The 26,115-nt window shown below is 48.9% G+C and overlaps 1 protein-coding gene and 1 pseudogene across 1 annotated transcript in view; both read left to right on the forward strand.

Moving 5' to 3' along the window:
- The first annotated feature begins 4,385 nt into the window (after positions 1 to 4,385).
- Positions 4,386 to 26,115, forward strand: part of PRPS2 (phosphoribosyl pyrophosphate synthetase 2) — a 35,712-nt gene continuing 13,982 nt past the window's right edge. Inside the window, exons 1-2 of the mRNA XM_043571461.1 lie at positions 4,386 to 4,612; positions 11,032 to 11,215. Of these exons, the coding sequence (XP_043427396.1) occupies positions 4,491 to 4,612; positions 11,032 to 11,215 (306 nt within the window). The 5' untranslated portion in view covers positions 4,386 to 4,490. The remainder of the gene's footprint in view (positions 4,613 to 11,031; positions 11,216 to 26,115) is intronic.
- On the forward strand, positions 16,459 to 16,613 carry LOC122478163 (annotated as a pseudogene).

A 26,115-nucleotide genomic window follows, 5' to 3' on the forward strand; every position in this document is an offset into this window, starting at 1 on the left:
GAGGAACTGCCAGATGGTTTTCCAAAGCAGAGGCGCCATTTTAAATTCCCGCCAGCATTGTGTGAAGGTTCTAGTTTCTCTACAACTTCATCAACATTTGTCTTATCTTTTTTTTATAACTAATTTTTTATTTATTTATTTTTTTTTTTTTTTTAAATTTTTTTTTTTTTTTTTTTTTTTTCAACGTTTATTTATTTTTGGGACAGAGAGAGACAGAGCATGAATGGGGGAGGGGCAGAGAGAGAGGGAGACACAGAATCGGAAACAGGCTCCAGGCTCTGAGCCATCAGAGCCTGATGCGGGGCTCGAACTCCCGGACCGCGAGATCGTGACCTGGCTGAAGTTGGACGCCTAACCGACTGCGCCACCCAGGCGCCCCTATAACTAATTTTTTAAATGACAGACTAAGATTATGTATTCATAGCTTATATGATGGGTAAGAGATAATTGGCCCTTACATACAAAGAAGGCTTATATATTTAAAATGCAATAATTTAATAGAAAAAAAATCAAAGGTCATAAATAGGTAATAGATGGAAAAAACATATATGTATATATTTTTTCTTTTTTTTAACTTTATTTTTTATTTTTTAAAATTTACATCCAAATTATTTAGCACATAGTGAAACAATGATTTCAGGAGTAGCTATCCTTAATGCTCCTGACCCATTAAGCCCATCCCCCCTCCCCCCTCCAGCAACCCTCAGTTTGTTCTCCATATTTATGAGTCTCTTCTGTTTTGTCCCCCTCCCTGTTTTTATATTGTTTCCCTTCCCTTATGTTCATCTGTTTTGTTTCTTAAAGTCCTCATATGAGTGAAGTCATATGATTTTTGTCTTTCTCTAATTTCACTTAGCATAATCCCTTCCAGTTCCATCCATGTAGTTGCAAATGGCAAGATTTCATTCTTTTTGATTGCCAAGTAATACTCCATTGTATATATATACCATATTTTCTTTATCCATTCATCCACCGATGGACATTTGGGCTCTTTCCATACTTTGGCTATTGTGGATAGTGCTGCTAGAAACATGGGGGTGCATGTGCCCCTTCGAAACAGCACACCTGTATCCCTTGGATAAATGCCTAGTAGTGCCATTGCTGGGTCGTAGGGTAGTTCTATTTTTAGTTGTTGGAGGAACCTCCATACTGTTTCCCAGAGTGGCTGTACCGGTTTGCATTCCCACCAGCAGTGCACAAGAGATCCTCTCTCTCCGCATCCTCGCCAACATCTGTTGTCGCCTGAGTTGTGAATGTTAGCCATTCTGACAGGTGTAAGGTGGTATCTCATTGTGGTTTTGATTTGTATTTTCCTGATGATGGGTGATGTTGAGCATTTTTTCATGGGTCGGTTGGCCATCTGGATGTCTTCCTTGGAGAAGTGTCTGTTCATGTCTGCAAATATTTAGAGCTCTTTCTATATTCAGAGATCTCGGCAAAATGATGTGTGGAATACAGGATGTGAGAACGGTTCGCAAAGTCAAATCGGTGTTTGCTCGCATCAGCCCTACTGATGAGTCAGTGAAGGTAGAAGCCAACAATGGAAATCCCTTATCATTCTTATATTCTCCGCTAATATTTTATGTTAGAATAATGAATATCGTCCAACTGCCCCAAGTCTGAGACCACATATACACATGGCATATGTTCTCTTCATCCTGAGTCTTGAGTCTTTGTATATGTGTCCCATTTTCCTGAAGGCTCTCTCAACTTCACATTCTGTCCAAGCAGTGCACTGTGGTTGAGAACTGGTGGACCATTGGACCTAGTATTGATGCCTGTATGTTGTCCCATACCCTACTGATGCTAGTTTGGCCACGTGACTTGCTTTGGCCAATGGGACATTAGCAAATAAGATAATACCAGAGGCCTGTGAAGTTCTTGCTCATTGAGGCTTATCTTCTTGGAACACTCCTTCTTGGAACTGTACAGCCATTCTGTGAGGAAGCCGGAAAAGCCCTGAGGAGAGGCCCACAGGAGGAAAGGAACAGGGGTTTGTTCAGACAAGCCGTTCTCAGTCTGGTGTGATTTTACGCCTTAGGGGACACTTGGCAATGACTGGAGACACTTGGTTGTCACGACTGGCGAATAGGTGCTATTGGCATCTAGTGGGTAGAGGCCTGGGATGTTGCTAAACGTCCTACGGTGAACAGGACAGCACCGTCACAAAGGCTTACCCAGCCCACGTGGCAGGAGCGCCAAGGTTGAGAAACCTGCAAAACACCAAGGTTTCCTCACAACACCCTGGGTCCTTTGGGTCAAGGATAAAGGGGCTTGGGAGAGAAAGTGTTCACACTTCAATAAAATCGTCTATAGCTGATCTTTGAAGCCTGTGCATTTACCAGTGACAGCTTTCCGGGCAGTCTGCGACTCAGGATGATTTTCCATGGTCCCCATGTTACATTTCTCCTTGTTTCCCCTCAGCATCTAAGCCTGGTAACTCATCAAAGGGCTGAGCCAACCACGATTTTGTTGGTTGCCCCAGCCTACATATTGTTTCTCCCTGGCAGCATTGAAGTCATAGTTTGTGAGGATTCCACCCTAGCTTCCAAACCCCTGACCATTAACATACTCAGAGACCAGGGGCTTTCACTCACTTCTGCTGCGTTCGAGAGTGCATCAGTTTTGTTGCCAAAGAACCATGGTCCTGCCCTGCTGACAAGAGGCCACTTTCCCGCTGAAAAGAACATGTATATAGCTTGTCTCTGAGAAAAAAAGTTTAAGGACCTAAAAATTACAGCAATATTGTTAGTAGAAAATGTTATTAGGAGAGTTTAAAAATAATTACATTAGGAGACTCATTCAGTAAAAATTTTAGACATATGGTTGAGTATGAGCATAAATCTCATTGCCATGGTAATTAACTGTAAAACGCAGAGATAACAACTCACTGCAAGGAGGGCTGGGTTGTTCTTTTCTTTTTTAATAATAGAGCACATACACGTCCCCAGGAAGAATGGAAAATGCTGCCAGAATGGGTGCTTTGGACAACTTTTGGGTAAACAGGCGGATTCAGGAGTTTAAAGAAAAGTACATGGACCCAGATGAAACATCCCAATTACATGAATAATCCCAAGAATCCCCCAAATCCCAATAATATGAGGTCAGTTTACAGCGGGCTACAAGCTGCCTTCTGTGTGGAGGAGGGCCAATTGTTGGCAGCGGGGGAAACCCAGCCATTTATCCGACCTGTTTAATCTGTTGTCATTGAGAAGTATTAAATTGGCCAGCAGGACTAGCACGTGGGGCCCACATTCTCATGTAATACATTCCTTTCCTCTGCATTTGATTTGTGCACAGAGGTTGGCATTTGCTTGGGAAAACCTTTCTTGCTCCCTTCTGCAGGGGGAGAGGGGAAGGAGCAGGCTCAGGGGCTATGGAGAGCGGTGGCTGGGGACCACCTGGCGGGAGTGGGCAGGGGGCAGGGTGAGGTTCCTGGGGTCAGGCCAGGAGAACCGACTGGCTGGACGTTGCAAAACTGGCCTGAGGACTACCTAAAGACGGGGAATCTAGAGGGGCCTCGGTTTGCTCCCATTCACCATCAGCATGGAGAGTAACCCTGCCCCTCCATGTGTGGTCAGGTCTCAGACGGCCACTGGCATCGGCGGCTTTTTTCAAGGGCAGCGGGCAATTTTGTAGCAGTTGAGGCACCAGCGAATTTTGACTAAGGACTAGATAGTACATAATTTAGGCTTTGCGGGCCACGAGGCAAAATGGGAGAGGTTATTACGTAGGTGCTCACATAACAAGAGAGACAACAAATTTTCACAGTGGTTTTATGGCCAAAATACAAAAAATAAAAATAATTTAGTACAGCTTTTTGCAGTGCGCACCTACTAAAGAGAGGAAAGGATTTATTTATTTATTTATTTATTTATTTATTTATTTATTTATTTATTTATTAAGGGGATACTATTTTTCTTAACTGGGGTGCGATGGCAGGACAGGTAACGATCACACAGATTGCAAATGCTCCTGTTTAGCGCTCCGGTAGAAACAGGCAGCGCTGCGGTTCCGGCCCCGCGGGTCAGAGTTTTACAGATCCCTGGAGCTGAACACCAGTCGTCTGCAATGGGTATGGGGGTATTCCGTGTTGGGGGGGCTCGCTCCGGTTGCTAGGTACGTCCACAGCCTCTTCCCGCACCCTCCCGCGGTGCCCAGTTAATCGGGCTCATTGGCCCTCCCTCTCGAGGCTGGACGGGAAGGTCTAGAACCGGGCCGAGAGCTCTCCCTCTACAGCCCCTCCTCCCCAGCTCCGCTCCCTCCAGCTCCCCCAGCTCCTCCTCCTCCTCCCCCCGGGTCCCGCCGCGGCGCGTTCCGGCTCCGCCGCCCCGCTCCGGGTCCACCAAGCCCCGCCCCCTCGAGCCCGGCTCCGACTCCGCCCCTGCAGCTCCGCCCCCTCCAGCTACTTTCCACTCCGCTCCTCCCTTGGTCGACAGCCGCGCTTTCCCGCTCGCGTCGCAGCCTCCGGTGCCACCGCCGCCTCCGCCATGCCCAACATCGTGCTCTTCAGCGGCAGCTCGCACCAGGACCTGTCCCAGCGCGTGGCCGACCGCCTGGGCCTGGAGCTGGGCAAGGTGGTCACTAAGAAGTTCAGCAACCAGGAGACCAGGTGGGGGCCGCGCCGGCGGCCGGGCCGGGCCGGGCCGGGGAGGGCGCTGGGCGCGCGGCTGCGGGGCCGGGCCGGGCCGGTCGCCGCCCCCCCCACCCCCCGCTCCCCACCCCGGACCACTCCGCGGCCGCCCGCTCCCCCTTCCGGGGCGGGACGGCCACGACGCGGCCTCCGCGCCACCGCTGCGGCGCCCAGGAGACGCGGAGGAGGGCGGCCCGGGGCCCGGAAGGGCGACCTCGGGGCGGTCACCAGCGTCGAGGAGAGGTGGGCGCAGCCGGCGGGAACCGCCTGGGTGCAGGGCACGCGGCGACGGACGCCTCTGGGTGTGCTCGCCCGGTGCTCCCGGATCCGCGCCTGGCCGGTCCTCTACCCGGCTCCGCCCACGTCCTCTGCCCGCCTGTGCCCTGCATTCACCTGGGGCCCGTCCGAAAGCCGCGTCCCCTCCCTGCCCGGGAGCTCTGATCCCCGCGGCGGGCGGGGCGGGGGGGGGGGCGTGGGTGTTGTAAAAGCTCCCGGGTGACCCTCCGGAGCAGCCGGGGTGCAGAAGTCTGGGTTAGCCAGAGGGGGTGTCTGTGCGGAGGGCTTGAAGAGCGCGAGAGCTCCAGAGGGCACGTGTGCCCCTGAGCGTCCTCTTCAGTTTTCTGCCCCGAACACGACACACACTTTCATCTTCTTCGTAGGCCTGGGACTCTGCTGTCTCCAGCAGCAAGGCCACGCATGGTTCGGGCGTAACTGCCACCTGTGTCTCAGGTCCAGGAGATGCGGTCACCTCTGTTCAGTGACGTCAGGCTGGTGGCCACCCTCGGAAGCGCGACAGGGGCCCCGTTTTCCACCTGCCTGAGTCCACCCAACTCTTTGAACAATTTCAAATTGCTCTCCTGTTTTTCTTCTCCCCCTTAAATGCTGAGCCCTGTACACACTAATCATGTGTGTATCTTTGGCAAAGATCCAGTGCAACCAACACTTTCAGCAAGCGATTCTGGAACAATTGATGCAGGCTGCCAAAAACAAACAAACAAACAAACAAACAAAAAACAAAAGCAAAAAAAACCCAACAACAGTCCTCCATCTATACTTCTCACCATGTCAAAAATGACCCTGAGAGGGGTTGCAGACTTAAAATGTAAAACCTGGAACGAAGCATTTCTAGAAGAAAGCATGGGAGAAAACCTTGATGGCCTTTGGCTTAGTCAAAAATTTCTGAGCTCCTGGGGAGTTCTGTTAATACATACGGGGAAAATGGTGTCTGTTGAGTCAACTTTTTAGGCTATATGAAGCCCCTTCTTCCGGGTGGGAAATCGCAACACATAGTCCTGTTGATTCTGTAAGTGAAGAAACGTTTGGGAATGGGTAACAGGTGGCATAAATGCCAGGAGTCCTTCAGCCAAAGATTTCCGCTTTGTGGAGTTTCAGGCAGAAGCCCTGGAGGGCTCTGGAGAAGGAGAGCGTAGCTAGGTTTGAATGTTGTGATGTCTGGCCAGTCCTGTTTAGGTCTCAGGAGCTCTAAGAAGAATGGGGTGATAGTTTCTGTTCAAGAGCTGGCGTCGTGTAAGTAGGGGAGAAATGTCTGGGCGAAGTAGATTTTGAAAGCAAATTTGTTGCCCTCCTGTGTTATCTCCGGGCAACGCGATCCTGTGCTGCCGAAGAGCAGCAAATCTAGCTCGGAAGTCCGTCGTGAAGTCATTGTTGGATTTCTGTTCCAAATACTGGATGTACTGTTGGGTGCAACTCATTCAGGCGTTGAAGTGTGATTGTTTGTTTGTTTTAACTCAGTTTTATTTGCTTTCCAGTATTTTGTCACCACCACCTGATAAGTAGAAATCGTGAGGTCTGGAAAACCACGAAACAGGAACTCTGGGAATTGCTTCTACAGTCAGATTATATGTTTTTTGTTTTGTTTTGTTTTGTTTCGTTTTGTTTTGTTTTGTTTTTAAGTAATCTCTACGTCCAAGGTGGGGCTCAGACCCATGACCCGGAGATCAAGAGTCTCCCGCTCTACCGACTGAGCCACCCAGGTGCCCCAATATTATATGTTTTTAGTACTTAGAATATAAAACGTTAGCTTCCTGACTTTTCTCCTTCCCATAAACTGTCTAGGCCCAGGGGTTGATTTGTACAAACCGTCCTGTCTATACTAGGTGTTGTACTAGTGATCTGGTTTTTACTGTGTGGTCCCAGGGATGAGACACAGGGTTAAAGCAAGAGAAAAATGATTCAGCTCACCTTAAGACGCCCCTTCCTGAACGTCTCCCCTCAGCTGGGACCAGAAATCTGCTTTGATGTCCTGCTTATCACTCCTTCCGTTCCCCACTTTTTTTTTTTTTTTAATTTTTTTTTGTACGGAGTCTCTACATGGGGCTCGAACTCACAACCCTGAGATCAGGAGTTGCCCACTCCACCAACCGAGCCAGCCGGGCATGCCCACCCCCATCCCCCACCTCATCGGACACACAGGGCCTCCTGATTTTCCCTTCTCATCTCTGAATCATTTGAGGTACAGCAGAGAGATGCCCGCCCCAGCTTCACTATAGACCACTGAAGTCCCACCGTGAAGGTGTCTGCGGGTCTGTTCTAACATTTTAGCCCCGGTCACTTAACCTGCCCACGGGGTCGTTCGCTGATACCGAGAGACCCGACATTCTGGTTATCTATTGCTGTGTCACAAGTCACCCGGAATTCAACAGCTTAAGACAGCAATTGTTTATTTCACTCCCACACCCACAGCCCGGGCAGCGCCCCGTGTGCTGGCATCTGGGGCAGTTAACTGGGGATGGCGGGTCCACTTTGAAGACGGCCCGCTCACACGGCTGGTGATTTGGTGCTAGCTTTTGCCTGGGAGCGGCTACTTGAGCTTTCCCATAGCACGGGAGGCAGGAAGTGGCCGCAGCCAGTCTCTTAAGGTCTGGACCCTGAAGTCAGTGCATTGTCGCCTCTGTCACAATCGGTTGTCGGGCAGAGTCCTCCCAAATCCAGTGGGGGGGGGGGAGGGGCAGAGAAAGAGGGAGACACAGAATCAGAAGCAGGCTCCAGGCTGCAAGCTGTCAGCACGGAGCCTGATGCGGGGCTCGAACCCACAGACCGTGAGATCCTGACCTGAGCTGAAGTCGGCTGCCTAACCGACTGAGCCACCCAGGCGCCAATCCCCTTCTTGATGGGAAGAGTTTCAAAGCATCTCTGCAGCCGCCTTTTCATCAATGAGCACACTCACTCATTGTTGAGTCAGATAAACTCATCTGCCTTCTTATTGGCGGATCGGTGAAGATTCTCCATCTGAATGGCAAATGGATGCTGCCTTCTGGCCACAAGTGTTTGAAATTAAGCCCCTACACTAAAGATTGGTCGTGATCATCTTTAGGAGTAGAAGCAGGAAAAAAAAGTTGCCATGGTGATAGGATTTCTTTCAGCCTCTGCCGGACTGCTGGTCATGCGGGCCCTGAGGTTCCCCAAGAAAAATAGGCCAAAGAAGCAGGTCTTTTGGGATAAAGCGTCATGACACCAGAGGGTAGCAAGTTTTTTCTGTAACAGGCCAGGCGGTAAGTGGTTTAGGCTTTGCAGGCCCGTGCCCTCTGGGTCACTGCCACATCTTCCGGTCGTGTGGGGTAGAGGTCTGTCACGGGTCACTGCAGTCCTTTCTGGAAGCTCGAGGGGAGAAGCCGTTCCCTTGCCTTTCTCAGCTTCTAGAGGCTGCCTGTGGCCCTTGATTCCTTCTTCCATCTTCCAAAGCCAGCAACGTAGCATCTCTCTGACGCTGCTTCAGTCCTCGTATGTCTCCCTCTCCCATCTTCAAGGACCCTTGTGATTGCCTTGGGCCAACTGGAATACTCCAGGAAAATCCCCCTATTTTCAGGTCTGCTGATGAGTAACCAGAATTCCATCTGCTGACTTGTTTCCCCTTTGCCATGGAACTAACATTTTCAGGGGTTCTGGGGCTTAGGACATAGACCTCTTTGCAGGACCATTCTGCCTACCATGCTGATTTCCAAATTGACTTGATTCCACAGTTGAGAGGATGCTCACAAAGGAATTACATTTAGCCCCTGAGAACTCGAAATAGGAGGGAGCACATAGAATTGTGTCTCTCTCACCCTGGGGGTGGTGTCGGACTGGTTCAACTTGAAGTGGGTCATCATTTTCCACTGTTACCAAAAGTCATTTTCAGATCGGCTCAACTTGAAAGCCTTCATTTTTGTGTTTCGAGAGCCCGACGCGGGGCTCGAACTCACGGACCGTGAGATCATGACCTGAGCCGAAGTCGGACGCTCAAATGACTGAGCCCCCCAGGCGCCCCTGTGTTCCCATTATTCTAGTTGAGGTTGGGTAGAAGCTTCTGTTGACTCAATAGACTACTGCATGGATTCCAAATACGGACTCCTTTAATTTTTTTTTTTTTTTTTTTTTTTTAAGAAAGAATCGGCTCTTTAGAGAAAACAATATGATTGGGTCTAGTTGTCATTTAAAATAAGATTCACGATATTTCTTTTTAGAGGGAGCCCCTTTGCAGCTGGTCTTACTGGAATGCTTTCCTAAAAATCATCGTGCTGTGCAGAGTCCTACAATAAAGACCACAGGGCTTATGGGGGAAATGGGGCTGGTTGGGGGTGCAGTGATCAAAACTCCAGCAACGTTTTAAAAAGACGTGAATGTCATAGAAATGGTAAAGCACTTTATACACGTTACAGGCTTAGAAAGCGTAAGCGCTGTCGTAAGTATGGCCCTTTCCTTGGGGGAATGATTCCGGGGGGGGGGCTGTAGCTTTGGGGTTCTCGTGAGGCGATGGAGGGAGTCTGAAGTGGTATGTCGAGTGGTGATACCAGATGCGGGCGGGTGTGGCCGTTGTCCTGGGGAGGGGGGGCGGCGGCGGCATCGGGGGAGGATTTCTGAGCGGCTTCTCCATCCAGCTGGGCGCCGTCCAGTTTGCTGCAGTCTTATCTCGGGACGAAAGACGGTGGGCAAGCCAACGCGGCCTTCGCGTTCGGCTCGCATTGTTCCTGAGGTATCACTTGGAAGAAGATTAGGCTTTTCAAACCCAGCATCGTAGCAGAGCTGAAGGTCTCCCGGGCGCCTGGCAGTGCCGTCAAGGATGTGCCCCGGCACGTGCCAGGGACGGGCTGGCCTGCGGGCGTGTTGAGCGCTCAGGATTCTCCGCCCACAAAACAGAAATTGTCCAACATGCAACTTTCAAAGACACGGTGGGAATGTAGACTGTCAGCCAAGCGTTTAAGCCGGAATTTGGAATCACTACTCAGAAAACTTAGCAGGTGAAAAGGTAGGACAACACACTCCAGGGAGAACAAAGCACCGAAAGTTGTGTGTAAAAGGGAAATATAAACTTGGATTGAAGTTTACTTTGTGGCTCGGCTCCAAGTAGCATTTACACAGTTAACGGTAGCTGTCGTATTTGGTTGGAGTATTGATCTCCGTTGGGATGGTGGGACCAGAAGGCTGCAGGTGGTACAGGCAATGGGGGATGGGGGGTTGGCAGGGGATAGACTTATGTCCTCGTCTTCATAGCACGATGACCACACGTGATGCTTAAAATGAAAAATCAAAATGAAGCTATACGAAGTTACTAGTTGGAGGCTTGAAGGGAAATGCCTAAAAACCATATCAAGAGTCCAAATTGGTTGCCTCTGGGATGTTTGTTACAAGGCTTACAGAATGACTTCGCTTTGTTTTGTTGTTGTTGTTGTTGTTGTTTTTTAATTTATTTTGAAAGAGAGAGACAGAGAGAGAATCCCAAGCAGTCTCCGCACTGTCAGCGTGGAGCCCGACGTGGGGCTCAACGTCATGAACCCTGAGATCATGACCTGAGCTGAAATCAAGAGTCAGACGCTTAACTGACTGAGCCCCCCAGGCGCCCCCAGAATGACTTGAATTTTTTAAGCAGTGTGTATATGTAACTTTAATAAAAGTAAAAACTCAATATACTATTTAGCAGAAAGAAGTCAATGTAACAGGACTGAGACCTATTTCTAACGAGCATAGTGGACCCTCTCCTACATGAAAAGTTCTGCTCACAAGGTGGTCCTCAGCTAGCCTTTGGGAACTTCGTTTTGGAAACGGCTCCCCCCCCATTCCCAGATATGAACAGCTCACCCTACTAACCTGTGTGAACAGTGTGGTTAGTGCGGAACACCTGGGGGTCCGGAACTTTGGTACGTGCCGGGCAGATGGAGCCCGTGTGACCAGCCCCCCGATCGTACCCTGGACGCCGATGCGTTTCCTTGGTGGACAGCACTTCACGAGTGCTGTCACGGCTTGCTGCTCGGGGGCTCTGAGCTCAGCCTGTAATAAATCATAGCCAGGAGTGCGCCTGTATGGTGAATCCTGGCCACTCATCACACCTAACGGTGCTCCAGGGGACCTCGAAGACAGCAAATATACTTGACTCTTAACAGATGGCATTTTTTTTTTCCCAGCGTCGAGATCGGTGAGAGCGTGAGGGGCGAAGATGTCTACATCATCCAGAGTGGCTGTGGAGAAATCAACGACAACCTCATGGAGCTTCTCATCATGATCAACGCCTGTAAGATCGCGTCATCTTCCAGGGTGACTGCTGTGATCCCGTGTTTTCCGTATGCTCGACAAGACAAAAAGGACAAGGTAGGAGATTTGGGTCCTGTTGGAGGAACCCGCTCTGGGTGAACATCAGCCTTTTTTCCTCCCCTCCCAGAGTAACTCAGAGTATCTGGGAAACATTTGCTTTCTATTTTAAGGACTGTGTAAATACGGTATCTCATCGTGGCTTTTCAAAGGTTTGTCTTTGAACCCGCCATTACATATTAATATTTACACATCTACATACAGATAAGGCATATTTTTGCATGTATTACAATACCATATAGCCCTGGTGACAAAACTGTTGTCTATCTCGATGGTGGTGGGCAGAACTAAATAATGCCACCCGCTGAGTACAGAAAACTGGGGAACGGGAATCACATCGCTGGAGCATATCTAACGCCAGTATGTCGGTTGTGATTCTATACTATAATTTTGCAAGATGTTCCCATGAGCCCAAACTGGGTAAAGGGCACAACGGGACCTTTGAATTGAGGTGAGTCTACAGCTCTCTCAAGATAAAACATGTAATTTAAAAAGATACACCGTTACCTCTTTGTAACCGTTCAAGAAGAAGGAAGGTTGACATCGTTGAATGTTTCTTTTAGCAACAGTAGCACTAGAGGAGGCTGTGTGGGTTTCTAGAAGAAATTAAAGATCTAGACCTTGCCTTTGAGGACAAAGAGAGAAGTTGGAATTTCTGGGGAGCTTTAGAAGGGATTGTATTAGTTTCCCACGGCTGCTGTAACACATCACCACACGCTGGGTGGCCTAAAACAACAGAAACATGTTCTGTCACCATTCTGGAGGCCAAGCGTCAGAGAACAAGGTGTCGGCAGGGCCACGCTCCTTCTGGATACTCCGTGCGGGAAGCCTTCTTTGCCTCTTCCGGTTTCCGGTGGCTCCTGGCATTCCTCGGCTTCTGGAAGCGTCACTCTCACCTCTGCCTCTTTCTTCACATGGCCGTCTTCCCTGTGTCCGTGTGTACTTTTCTTTTATAAAAGGACAGTCGTTGGGTTAGAACCCATCCTGATCCAGAGTGATCTCATTTTGATCTTTGCCTTACTTCTATCTGCAAACACCCTATTTTTATTTTTATTTTTTTATTGTTATTTTTAAATTCTCTTTGTACACCCAAGGTGGGGCTCGAACTCACGACCCCGAGCTCAAGAGTCGCAATCTCTTCTGACTGAGCCAGCCAGGCGCCCCTGCAAACACCCTATTTTTAAATGAGGTCACATTCTGAGGCTCTGGGTAGACAAGTTTTAGGGGGATATCACTCAAACCACGATAGGGATCAACCCCTAAGCTTTTATCTGCTTTATATCTTACGAATATGTAGCTGTTCAGTCGGGTTCCGTGTGAATCCTTCCATTTTGGAAGACACACGGCTGTTCTGTGATATGGTGACTAATCATGAGAAGGGCTCCCCCCGATACACCTCCATTTATCACCCTAATTTATTTTCTGAAACAACACAGATTTCCAAACAGCATACAAGATTCCCTCATATATGAAAAAAATCCCTTTATAAAGTTTTTTTTCATGTTTATGTATTTATTTTGCGAGAGAGAGAGAGAGAGGGAGAGAATGAATGAATGAATGAATGAATCCCAAGCAGGCTCAGCACTGTCAGCATGGAACACGACATGGGACTTGATCCCACGAACCATGAGATCGTGACCTGAGCTGAAATCGAGAGTCTGAGGCTTACCCGGCTGAGCCACCCAGGTGCCCCCAAAATTCCTTTATAAATTTGAATTCCCATACTGAGGTCCCCCTAAATTATAATGCCTCTTCAGATGTGGTTCCCAGGCCCCATGCCGAATACTGCTGTCTGTTAATTTCTCACTAGAAATTTGATCTCCAGAACTCGATTCTGCAGTTGAGATATGATTTACCCTGTATCGATTAGAAGGGGTCAGCATCGTTTTTCTGTAAAGGGGTGTCTGGTCTCTGTGGCAGCAGCTGAACTTGGGTTGTAAATGGCGGGTGTGGCTGGATTCCAGTGCAACCTTTATTTATGGAGACTGAAATGTGAATTTCATACAATTGTCACTTGCCATAAAACGTTCTTCTTTTGTTTTGTTTTTTTTTTCCTTTTCATCCAGCTATTTACTCCTGTAAAAACCATTACTACCTCACAAGCAGCACAAAAACAAGTGGCTGGTCATGAGAGTGGGTGTGTGTGACGTCGTGACCGTGTGTCTGTATCACTTTGTGACGTAGCTTTAGCTGAGGGCAGCGAGAACCTTAAGTCCCATGTGCTGCTCTGAAGTTTTCTCTGTCTGCATCTTTAGCTATTAAAGTTCCATTCATTTTTGTCCCCTAAGTATGATCTCTTGTCTTAGGTATTCCTCCCATTTGTGCGTTTCCATGGGACTGTTAGCATCTTCACTTGTGTCCATATCACAAAGGAGCCAATGATATTCTGCTGTTTCTCGTCTGTGTAGCAAGAAGTTTAGTAAATTCGGTATTCTGTGATTTGCAATCGGGTTCTCCTTTTGCTTTGGCATTCAGTGCTAAGATAAGCAGTGCATTGTATCTTCTTGGGTAAATGATTCCTTTCATTGTTACGCGGCCCCTGTCCCGCATGCACGTGGCCCTAACTTTTCCTTCACTGATACCAGTCGAGACTGCTGCATGTTTTGCCTGCGAGCATCCAGTTTGCCGTTACTTCTGTTTCCAAGGTTGTGTTTTTCAGACTGTGTTGCTCACGTTCATTCATAATGAACTCTTTGTCGTGTAGACAAACCGGCACTGCTTGGCCCTGGTCCTTTGTGTGTGCCCGGCTCCTGCTTTCCGGGGGGTGTGACCACACTCCTGGCCTCCGGGCTCTGCCAGTGGTGCCCCCCATCCCCCCACCGTGCTGACGAGGAGAGCCCTACAGAGTTGCTCAGACACTAGCGGGTTTACCTCTTCTGTGGCACCTGCCTCACTCTTTACCCTCTCTCCTGGTGTCGGACACTTGGGTGCGTGTTCCGTTTGGGGCCATTTTGCACACCTGTTTCCTTTCATGCCGTCTGCATCACATGGTTGTAAGTGTGTGTCTTGAAACAACCTGGTACCTATTTTTAGTGTTTCCTTGTGTTTTTTTAATTTATTTTTAAAGTAATCTTGCACCCCGTGTGGGACTCGAACTCACGACCCTGAGGTCTAGAGTCGCGTGCTCTTCTGACTGAACCAGCCAGGCGCCCTTTTTTTTTTTTTAGGTTTTTATAAAAGCTGTTTTTCGTTTTTAACCCCATCGGACAGTTCCACACTTGGCCAAGCTTAACTGCTGATGGAAGAGATAAGACGTTCATTGTCAACAACGCACAGGCACGGATGTGGATAGCCATTGAGAGACTGCACGGAGAGCAGCGGAGGGAGGCCTGAGTTCAGAAATTGTGTGGCTTATTGTTAGAGATAACTTACTAGAAAAGAAGGACTCGTGGACGGTTGTTGGCGTCCTGTTTCTTTTGCTGCTGTAATAAATTACTATAAACTGGGGGGCTTAAAACAACCCAAATGTTCTCTCCTGCCGTCCTGGAGGCCGGAGGTCGAGAACCGAGGTGTGACAGAGCTGTGCCGGCTGCAGGCTCCAGGGAAGGATCCCGCCTGCCTCTTCCAGCTTCTGGGGGTGGCCTCGCTCCTTGGCTCAAGGCCACATCCCTCCAGCCTCTGCTCTGTCTTCTCTTGGCTTCTCTGATCTCCATGAAACCTCCTTGGAAGGAGCCTACCAAGGGATTCAGAAGTGCCTGAGAGAAGTGGCCTGAGCCCGTGAGCAAACTTCATTTACCAGGAACTGGGCTGAGCGATGAGACCCCGAATGTGGGAAAACCCTTCTCCCCACTTTTCACTTTGCTTAGATCGGCTAGAGGCCCTACAGTGTTTGAATGTGACGGGAAGTCATGGGCCACCCTTGCTCTCTGGGCTCAGAAAGAAAATTCTCCTCAGCTACGGGGGGATCCCTGGGCTGTATCCAGCCCACTGGGTTTCTCTTGTCCTTTTCCTTCCCATAGGATTGTGCTACCCATGATGTCTGAGACATGATGAAATTCTGTGTAATTGACCTATTCAGAGTTATGTGCAAAGAAGCCTATATATATATATATATATATATATATATGTATGTATATATATATATAGGCTGTAGCTTTATATATGTATACACGTGTGTGTATGTATATATATATATATGTGTGTGTGCGTATATATACACACACACACACATATATATATATATATATATTTTAAATGTTTATTCACTTTTTGAGAAACAGAGACAGAGTGCAAGCAGGGCAGGGGCAGAGAGAGAAAGAGACACAGAATTCGAAGTAGGCTCCAGGCTCTGAGCTGTCAGCACAGAGCCCGACGTGGGGCTCGAACTCGCGAACCGTGAGATCATGACCTGAGCCAAAGTCGGACGCTTAACCGACTGAGCCACCCAGGCGCCCCGCCCCAGCCTTTCACCCTAATTCAAAACCTGCTTCATGATGTTTAATCTTCCTGCTTCTTTTGAAGCAAGGCCCACACACCTGTAAAATTTTATTTTTGGTTTCATCTGTATGTGCAAAAAGCCAGGGACTAGCTCGGACAGTGAAGGAAAACTTACGGTTTCGTAAGCCATTACACATCAGCACAATGAGCTGCTAACACGGAGAAAGGAAGCTGATGTAGTAATTGGAAAATGCCTGGTGTATTGTAGTCTGAGCTCTGGGATCACAACCTTGGAATCAAGTGGACTCAGGTTTGAATTTCAGTACCACCATTGACTCCTTTCGTCCTTTGTAACAGTAGCTTAAACTCTCAGTTTTTAGCTCACCTGTATATTAAGGATAGTACTGGCTACTTTTTCTGAAGTACTTAGCATATAATAAACATGTGGGTAGACAGACTTTTTCCAAAAAGAGCCGGGTGTCAAATTTTTACACTCTGTGGACCACCAGATCTCTTGGTCAGCTCCACCATTTTGGCATGAAAGCAGCCGTATATGATATGTAGATGAAGGGCTATGTGTCCGTGTTCCAATAAGATTTTATTGGACATTGCTCTGTGAGTTTCATGTGTCTTTCAGACATCACAAAGTGTTCTTCGTTGGATTGTTTTTCAACCTGTTAAGAACGTAAAACCCATTCTCAGCTCATAGGTTGTGCAGAAACAGACCACAGCGTGGGTTTGTCTCCTGGGCCGCACTTGGCCGACGCCTGCTGTGGTGGACACTCAATAATTGCTAGTTTCCTTCCCTGGTAAAAACAGTATGACGTGGGCAAAGCTGGAAATCATTACATCTGAGAGGGCAGAAGATTGCTTCTTGGCCTTTTGGCTAAGATCAAGTGTAGTATCTGAGAGGATAGAGGACTTGAGGCTTTTTTCAAAATCATTTTCAAGGTTATGTTCTCTTTTCAATTATCAAATTGTTTCGATTTTTTGCCTGGAAAAAGTGAGCACAGTTATCCTGATGTTAGTTTCTGTAATCTTGTAAATTTCTACCGCTTGTCAAATGTATGCTTTTAGCAGGGCAGCGTCTGATACATTGATTAAGATCTGGAGCATCCAGAGAATCTTGGTCATGGCTGGGCCGCCTCACAAAATGTTTGACTTTTCTCCATTTTTCATCAGGGGAGTTGAACGTTTTACTTTTGGTTGCTGTTCCTTAACGCTACCTTTGTTGAAATGCCATGCTGATTGTTCTCATAGTGGCCGTAAAGTCGGTTAACTCGCAAATCTTTCCTGCAAGGTTTAGTCGGCTCTTGAGCCAAACTCATAGGACAAAACCCAAATTTGTAAACAAGGTCTGGAGAAGGAAATCAGAAAGTATGAGTTTAGAAACGACCTGTGGTTTGGATCTCAGAAGGAGCAAATGCGAGATACCACAGAGGAATGTTTTTGCCCGTTATAGAATTGTAGGAAGAGCCCCACTTTGATTAGCGTCGAGAATCAGATTGTATTACAGAGAAGTCCCGGTGATCAATTTGTTCTTCTAATTATCCTGAAATTGTGTTAAGCTAAATCATTCTCACAGTCATTGAGGCAGATAACTAAGCCTTGAAAACTGGACGTGGTAGAGTTTGTGTTATTAGATGTTTTCACTTTCTGGAAACCTCCACTGTTCACATTTTGAGGCTGGAAAGAATGTATGTGCATGTTATATATGTATTGCTGACCTTAAAAGTAAAACTGCCAGTTATTTTACTGCAAAAGGTGGGTTTATTCAAGAATTAAAAAACAAACAAACAAGCAAACAAAAAAACGTAGGCAGGGCACCTGGGTGGCTCAGTCGGTTAAGCGTCTGACTTCAGCCCAGGTCACCATCTCACGGTTTGTGAGTTCAGGCCCCGCGTCGGGCTCCGTGCTGACAGCTCGGAGCCCGGAGCCTGCTTCAGATTCTGTGTCTCCCTCTCTCTCTGCCCCTCCCCTGCTCATGCGCTGTCTCTCTCTGTCTCTCGAAAATAAATAAACGTTAAACAACTAAACAAACAAAAGTAGGCAATTCTGGAGGACACAGGAAAGGTACGCTTTAGAAGGAGCAAAGGGGGGTAGTTGGGTTGTGATGAGTTAACAACTTCAAGTCAGTTGGAGAAAACTGGGGGTTTGAAGTATGGTGGCTCTTCATCGGCGGAGCTGTTGTCAGGGATGAGGAAAACATTTCTCCCTCCTGCTGGAGTAGTGGAATAGTCAGTGTCCATGTGCAAGGTCGAGTCCGCCTCTTCCCGTTGAGTCTGCAATGGACAAGGCATATGGAAAGGCATGAGAGCTCCCCCTCCCGAAACCTCCCGAGTCCATTTTCGTGGGGGTTCCCATTACTGCTGTTCACATTCCCCCCTTTTGATCAGGATCTTTCCTTGGAAGCATCGCAGATCAGCGGTCAGGTTCTCTGCATTTAGTGGTTTTATCTCTCGGTGCCAGGAAGGACCTTCTCTGGTGGTCACGTTCTCACCTCGGAGGGCGGGCGAGTACACAGCAGTTGGAAACCACTTAAGCCACATTGAGCAACAGGGAGGGTTAGGAGGGACAGCCCTCAGGCATTTTCCCATCTGAAGTCTGTATCTTCTCAAGACGGTGAGCACTGAGCCAGCATCAGCTTAGGGGGCACATCCTTTCTGCGGGGGATTGATAGACAGCAAGTGCACGGTCAGAAGCAACGTGACCGTTCCAAAGTGTATGTTGGTTCTAAACCAGAACCCTGGGTCTGAAGATATTTACAGGCCCTGTTTGGACTTAGGGAAGAAAGGTTTCTCGCTGTGAAGGCCATCCCGGGGTCATGTTGCGTCCCGAAAGTCGTCTCCTAAAGTGGCTATGCACCAAAATCGTGAACTACTGTAAGAGCACGCGGAACCGAGTGCATTTGGGAACCTAGGGCCCACGTGTACCCATGAAGCAGTAGTTAATGAGCCCTTTTGCGAGAATAGCAACACTTTAAGGACATTTTAAAACCCTATTGTTCTCTCAGAAGAGCTGTTTAGAGCCATGTGTGTTGTCAGTAACAGCCCATGAAGTTGTGGATTCAGAAACCGTGAATCTGGATAAGAATCCAGAGTCCCTAGTTTAGACAAAAGAAAGGCTTTTGTGGGTCCTGAGCTTCCTAACCTTTCGGAAACGCTCACAAGATCGAAATGAGGCGGTTGCTGGAAAGGTCATCATCAAAAGAGGTTTCCCCCTTTGTAAGAGATTGGGAAATGCTGATAAAGGGCATTTTCTTTCTTCAAAAGAAGTGACAGTGAGAAAAAAGTACACAGGCCTGGGCCGGACAGCTTGGAAAAGCAGTCTCCCCAGATGTTGTCGGCTTCGATTCCAGGAAATCATGTCACCAGATGGTGTGCAGGTCCGGTCAGGGTTTGGGGCTTTCTTTAGATGTGTCACGTGGATCTAAGCGTCGGCACAGGGGTTGGTGAACAGATCCTGATAAGGGCCTTTCCAACGAGTTTGAAGACTCTTCATGGAGGTGGTGTCTTTCCCAACAGATCCTCCAGGTGGCAAAGTGTGAGCAGTTAAGATCGTTGTCTCCTGTGCACCAGGAAAAGATTGCTCTAGCAGAGCATCGGTATGTTTAATAGAAGCAGCCGGACCTTTACAGTGCTGAAGATGTCTCCTTTTATCAACTGTGGGTCAAAGAGGGAGGGGCCAGAATGCACGGTCGTTCCTCTATCTCCAAGGGTGACAATGTATGAGTTCCAAAAGGGGGAGGATCTGAGACACAGTCATTTTTTCTCACCAAACTTTAGCCGCAGAAGAGGCACTGGCCTGTCTACTGGGGACGCTTTGGTCCAGTGAGGAAACATACAAACCATGACTGAAACATACTTCTATCCACGAGATGGGGGGAGCTGCATGAAATCCATTTGCCAAACCTCAGTTGGTCCACTGAGACAAGCCAAGTAAACTAGACCCTTTTTGCGGCCTTCCTCATATGTTCCCATCGATATGGGTTCATGAATGCTATCATTCTGTCAGTACGCCGATGGGTGAATGTGTGCGTGGTGGGACATAGAGGGAGCTTTAGAATTTCCGGGAGGACCAGATCGTGATTTGGTCCAAACCCGAGCTTGCTTTCTTTATTCAACTGATAGTTGTAGATTTCCAGATATTGACTCTCTTCCTCTGGGGCTAATTGTTGGGCATCTCCGGTCAATTTTTCTCATTTGTCATTTGAAAGAACGTCCCTTTGGAACATGCCAGAGGTCTGGGTGTCAGTCTCCTTGAGAGCAGCATGTGGAAATACCAGCAAGGTGGTATCCCTTGGCCCCCAGGGGGTCGCGTCTGGAACCCCTGGGAACCTTCGTAGCCAGAGCGGCCAGCAAAAGTATGGTACCCAATAGATGTTGGATGTAGGGGCCATTTTTAATCTCATCCCCGCTGGGGGTAAGGAAACCTTGTTGCCGCTGTCACATTCCAGAATAATGAGCTACCCCAAAGGCATACTGACTATCAGTATAAATGTTTGTGGTTTTGCCCTCGGCTAAAATACAGGCTTGAGTAAGAGCATATAAGTGAGCCTTGTTGGCCGAAGAGGCCGAAGATAAAGGTGACAGGCCTCAGGGACTTCAAAGGGAGTTGTAGTAGCATGTCCAGCATGGTATTTACCATTTTTACTCTTTTTTTTTTTTTTAAAATGTTTGTTTATTTTTGAGACAGAGCATGAGCAGGGAAGGGGCAGAGAGAGAGAGGGAGGGAGACAGAGAATCCCAAGCAGGCTCTGTGCTGAGAGCAAAGAGCCCGATGCAGGGCTTGAACCCACGGCTTGTGAGATCACGACCTGAACCGAAACCTTGTGAGATCACGACCTGAGCCGAAACCAAGAGTCAGACACTTAACTGGCTGAGCCACCCAGGTGCCCCTCCCATTTTTATTCTTTAAGAACCCTTAGTAAGCCGGGAAAAGTGTGTATCGTGAGAGGTGTTTCCTATAAGTTGTCACCGGGAGTCCAAAGGTGATCTGTCAGCCTTAGGCACTTGGGAGGGGCTTCATCAGGGGAGGGGGGGAGAAGGTGGCCCAGGTAAGGCTCTCGCAGTGAGAGTTACTTGGATGAGGAGTAGTTAGCAGGGGTGTCTATTAGGTTTGCTCTTTCTATTTCATCAGTGGCCTGGACTAAGAGGACAGTGGCGGGAATGACCCTGGGGCAAGGGGACTGTCCCCCAGCCAGAGGGGCTGGTTGGCTGTAATACCCTTTGGGATGATGTTGGGGGAGGACTCAAGGGCATCCCCTCACGTCTCGCTCACAAAAAGGCAGGTTGCTGGGGCGCCTGGGTGGCGCAGTCGGTTAAGCGTCCGACTTCAGCCAGGTCACGATCTCGCGGTCCGGGAGTTCGAGCCCTGCGTCAGGCTCTGGGCTGATGGCTCAGAGCCTGGAGCCTGTTTCTGATTCTGTGTCTCCCTCTCTCTCTGCCCCTCCCCCGTTCATGCTCTGTCTCTCTCTGCCCCCCCCCCCCAAAAAAAAAAGGCAGGTTGCTAATTAGGATGTCTGAGGGCAGGGGCTTTTGGTAGACTTCGCTTTCAAGTCTCAAGGGGCTGTGTCCTCCCCCTCTTTGCAAATAGTAGGGTTAGGTTTGTTATTTTTTAGTAAAGCGCACAGAGGCTGAGCCGTGCGAGGGACGTTCGGAATCCAGTTTCGACAATAGCCAGCCAGTGCAAGAAAGCCTTGTGATTGGCACTTAGTTTTAGGTTTGGAGAAATTGAGGATGCCTTAGAGTCTACCTGGATCCAAATCTGGTCTGTGTTCTGAGATCATGTACCCTAAATATCAAACCTGAGTTTGAACAAACTGTCAGTTTTGTCTGCGGAGACTTTCATGTCCCTTTAAGGCCAAAGGTTTTAAAAAAATTTTTTTTTTTCAACGTTTATTTATTTTTGGGACAGAGAGAGACAGAGCATGAACGGGGGAGGGGCAGAGAGAGAGGGAGACACAGAATCGGAGACAGGCTCCAGGCTCCGAGCCATCAGCCCAGAGCCCGACGCGGGGCTCGAACTCCCGGACCGCGAGATCGTGACCTGGCTGAAGTCGGACGCTTAACCGACTGCGCCACCCAGGCGCCCCTAAGGCCAAAGGTTTTAACAGGTGGATGTTGTCTTCCCATGTAGAGGTTTGAGAACGGGGACAGAAGCAAAGGGCCTGTGTATTGTGACAAGATAGAGCCGGCAGAAAACTTTGTGTCATCCAAATCATTTTTTACGGTTTGTGAAGGGTTAAGGACTCTGTGTAACCCTGGGGCATTACTTTCCGGGTGTCTTTCCATCCTTCCGAAATGAAGGTAAAAAGATACTCGCTATCCTTATCAACTGGCATATGGGAACAGATCCGTGGGAATGGATGTCAGTAGCCCGTGAGGGTTGGGAACAGTGGGGTGCCCTGGGACCCCGGTGCTGTTCAGTGCTCGGAGGTCCTGGATAGAGTTCTGTCCTTGGCCGTTGGGTTTTCTCACAGGTAGAATTGGGGTGTTACAGGGACCAGTGCAGGGGATAATGAGGCCCTGAGCCTTGTCATCCTCTGCGGTGGGCATGATGCCTTGAAAGGCTTCTTTGTGTGTAGGCTATTAATTCTAGGGATCAGTTTGAATCTTGATGGGAGGTACCCTGTGGATGCTGCTGGTGTCCGTTGAAGACTTTACCCATAAAGACGACGGTAGCTGAGCCAGTAGGAATAAATGATCAGCGATCAGTACCCCCAGCCTATTTTTCTAAGAAATCTGGGCCCAGTGAATGAGTAGGGAGGGGTGGAGGAACCAGGGAAGAAAGGGTGTATATCTCTAAAAGGGCCATGACAAAAGGGAGCCGGTTCGGAGATGGGAGCCTGTTGAGGTTGACCAGAGACCCCCACTGTTGGAAGTGTTTTAGCGCTCCGGGGCAGGGGCTGCTTTACGGCGATGTCGGAAACGACAGAGACAGACTTCTTCCCAATCTGGATAGTCGTTGCTGCGAGCTGATCAAGAGGGATGATTGGGAAGAACGCCTGGAGCTCCTGGCAGCCCCACTGTAGACAGCAAGACGGAGTCACTCCTGTCCAGCAGGGGCCTGCGTCGAGCAATGATACGAGCGGCTGAGGGTACTAACAACGATGAGCTCTCCCCGAGACCGGCACCGGCTGACGACGCCCCAGAACCGATCAGCAGCAGGAGCAGGGGAGGGGTGCAGGTGCCCAGGACTGACCAAATCCCTTTAAAAGGGGGAGGGCTTTTGCAGCGGTCGGGCCCCGCAGACGTGACCCTCTGCGTCTGAGCGCCTGAAAAGGCAGCTGCCGCCGAAGGCTCCGGCCGAAGAGAACAGAGAGCCTCCACCGCTTGAACAGAAGGAGCGAGAGGGCCGAGCGCGGACCCGGCCCGGGGCCTCCTCTCAGCTGCGCGCCCACACACGGACTTGGCGGCGGCCTCGTTCACTTCCTACCGCCTGTGTTATCTCGATCGTCGTGTGCCTCGTCCTAGGTCCTGCACCGTGTGCGAGGAAGAGGCCAAGTTAATCACGGGCTCCAATGTCACTGGGTCTGGAATCCCGAACCCGCTTTCTCATTACGTTCACCTTGCTTTAGGACCGAGCACCGCTGGCGCTGCACAAAGACCCAACTCGTGCGTGCGCCTTCACGGCGTGCTCGCGACAGTTGGCGTGGTCGGCGGGGAACTGAGTCACAGCCGAGACCAGAGGAGATTGCCTCAGAAAGGCACTTGGAGGGTTAAGAAGGATTAAACCGTTTGGGGACGTTGCAAAGAGAAATGCCACTACTGGCCAAGTTAGCCTAGAACTTGGCAGAAAGACGCAAACAGAAAATGTGGAAAAACCTGTATACACATGCGAGGTATAAGTGGGAAATAGAGCCGCACACGGTTCAGAAGTTGTGAATAGCAGCCAGTAGGTTGCGAAAAAGAAAGAAAGAAAGATCCGGGCACTCGGTAAATACCTAAAAACGATGGTGAAAAGGGCAAAGCCCTTCGTGTCCCAGGCACCCATTGCACGGGTACCTACCTTACTGATGAGAACCATCCCACAGTTAGACTAGGAACAGAAAAGGGGCGAAGAGCTAGCTAATAGACTAATAAGGAAGGACAAAGCCATGAATAGTTTAAGTTTCAAGGACGAAACACCCTTGGGACCCCGGGACCCCCATCTTGAGGACCCAGGAGACCATGATGACCCCTAGGGGGGTGATTATCAAATCAGACTCTGCTTCTGCGGGTTAGGGGCTTTGGGGTGTCAGCTGGTGCTGGTCTTGGTGATAATCTTGTAGCTGCAGTGCCCTTAACTGTTGGCATCATTGCTGGATACAGGCTCCTGCTTGACATGAGTGACTCCATCTTGCTGTCTGCACCCATCATGGGGAATTAGGACGTTGGAAAGGAAACGGTAGCAGAAACTACGCTTCTGGTTTTGTTTAGGAGCCTTCATTTGTTGGAGCTGAACGCTGAAAATTTTAGCCCTCTTTCTTCTAGGTGACTCACCTAGGCAAGCTAGTTTGCCAGGTTAGTCGAATCTGAAGTGGTCAGTTGCCCATCCCATCCTGGTCATCTTAACGAAAGGGGAAAGAGCCTGCAGCAGTGATTCATAAACATAGACTTAAATGTTACCCCGATGGATTCAGCACCTAAAGGAAGACCAGAATTTTCTTTAAAGATAGTTTGGGGTCGATTATAATAATCGTGAATGGATTCATCAAGCTTCTGTGTATAAGCCTGAATTTTGTTCCAGTCAACAGGCTTAGGAAAAGCCATTATAATTGCTTACTGGCGATTTCCAGCAAGTTTTCTAGCATCTTGCCAAAGGGTAGGGGTCTGTTTCTCTAAATCCCGCTCAGGATTTTCCCACTGGGCTAGTTTCGCCCAACGAAACTAAGTTTGAATATTTGGTGGTGGGAGGGTGCGGGGTGGAGAAGAGGCCTCAGAAGCCTTTTTTTTCTTTTTAATTGTTTGCCTCCTTCAGTTTATAAATTGTATCTTGGAGAGAGGCAATTTTAGATTCCCGAGAGTGTTTGGAAGCTTCAAAATACCAATTAAAATAGAAATCCCATTCAGTTTTGTCATTTTCGAACCATGGTTGTTGTCCAATTCAGCTTTGAGAAAATTAAGTTTGGGGAGATTGAAAGTTCCCCATAGTGGCCATTGAAGTTCTAAATTACTTCTGGTTAAGTCAGTCCATTTATTTATAAATGTGCGTGTGGAGGGCCCATAGTGCTTAAACTTAAAACCGGCCAGAGTCCCAGTGGGTGGCGGGGCGGTGGGTGTCCTCAGAGCGCTCAAAACATTTCGGTGACTGGGATCCCATTTCTTAGAGGGTTTTCGGGAGCCAGTGGAAAGTGTGATTTTGAAAATGAAATCAGACCGAGGGCCAGCCTGGTTCTGAAAGAGGACTTCAACCGTCTGCATTCTGTCCTCAGTCTACTTTCTAATTAAGTTCTCCTCTCCAGCTTATCTCTTTTGTTTTATTATTTTTTTAATGTTTTATTTAGTTTTGAGAGGGCATCAGTGGGGGAGGGGCAGCGAGAAGATGGGAGACAGAGGATCCAAAGCGGGCTCTGCGCTGGCAGCAGCAAGCCGGACGCGGGGCTCGAACTCACAAACCGGGAGATCGTGACCTGAGCCCAAGTCTGACGCTCAACCAACTGATCCACCCAGGCGCCCCTCCAGCTTCTCTCTTAACTCGGGCAGAACACCCTGAGGGCACAGCATCCCCTGATGGGAACCCAAACTTACCGCTCAAGCAGTAAGGACCTCCCTGTGCCAGCAAGACCCCCGTGATGGACCCCAAGACAAATGATTGGTTGCCCTGACCTTCACTACCCACCTGCACGTACCCCCCACCTTCGCCCCGCATTTTCCTTACTTAAACCTAGAAGTGTTCCTGGCACTTTGCAGACAGTCTCCGAGATGCTGGTCCGCTGTCTTCCCGGTGGTGACTTCGCTCAACTAAATCCCTTTCTTGTTTCACTACCGCTCGTCCCTCTGCCTTTGGATTTTGTCAGTGGCCAGTGGCCGAACCTGCTCCGTGGGTAGTGCACCTGTTTGCTCACCCGCCCCACAGCTGTCGGGGGTCCTCTCTGGATCTCCCCTCTGATCACCAAGTAACATTTAACCTTAAAAATAGACACCGCCAGGGACTCCTGGGTGGCTCAGTCGGTTGAGCATCCGACTTCGGCTCAGGTCATGATCTCACAGCTCATGGGTTCGAGTCCCATGTCGGGCTCTGTGCTGACAGCTCAGAGCTTGGAGCCTCCTTCAGATTCTGTGTCTCTCTCTGGCTTCTCCTCCCCCACTTGTGCTCTCTCAAAAATAAATAAATATAAAAAAAAATAGACACTGCTAGTTATTTTACCAGCAACAGATGGGTTTATTCAGGAATAAAAGAGAATTGCGAACAAAAAAGCTGTGACAAGATTGTAGGCAAGTCCGGGACATAAAGGAAAGGTAGGCTTTTGAAGGAGACAAGGGGGGAGTTGGGGGGCTCTTAGGAACTAAAAGTCCATTGGAGGAAACTGGGGGTTCAAA

Source organism: Prionailurus bengalensis, chromosome X (genome assembly GCF_016509475.1).
Source record: "Prionailurus bengalensis isolate Pbe53 chromosome X, Fcat_Pben_1.1_paternal_pri, whole genome shotgun sequence".
NCBI classification, from domain to species: Eukaryota; Metazoa; Chordata; class Mammalia; order Carnivora; family Felidae; genus Prionailurus; species Prionailurus bengalensis.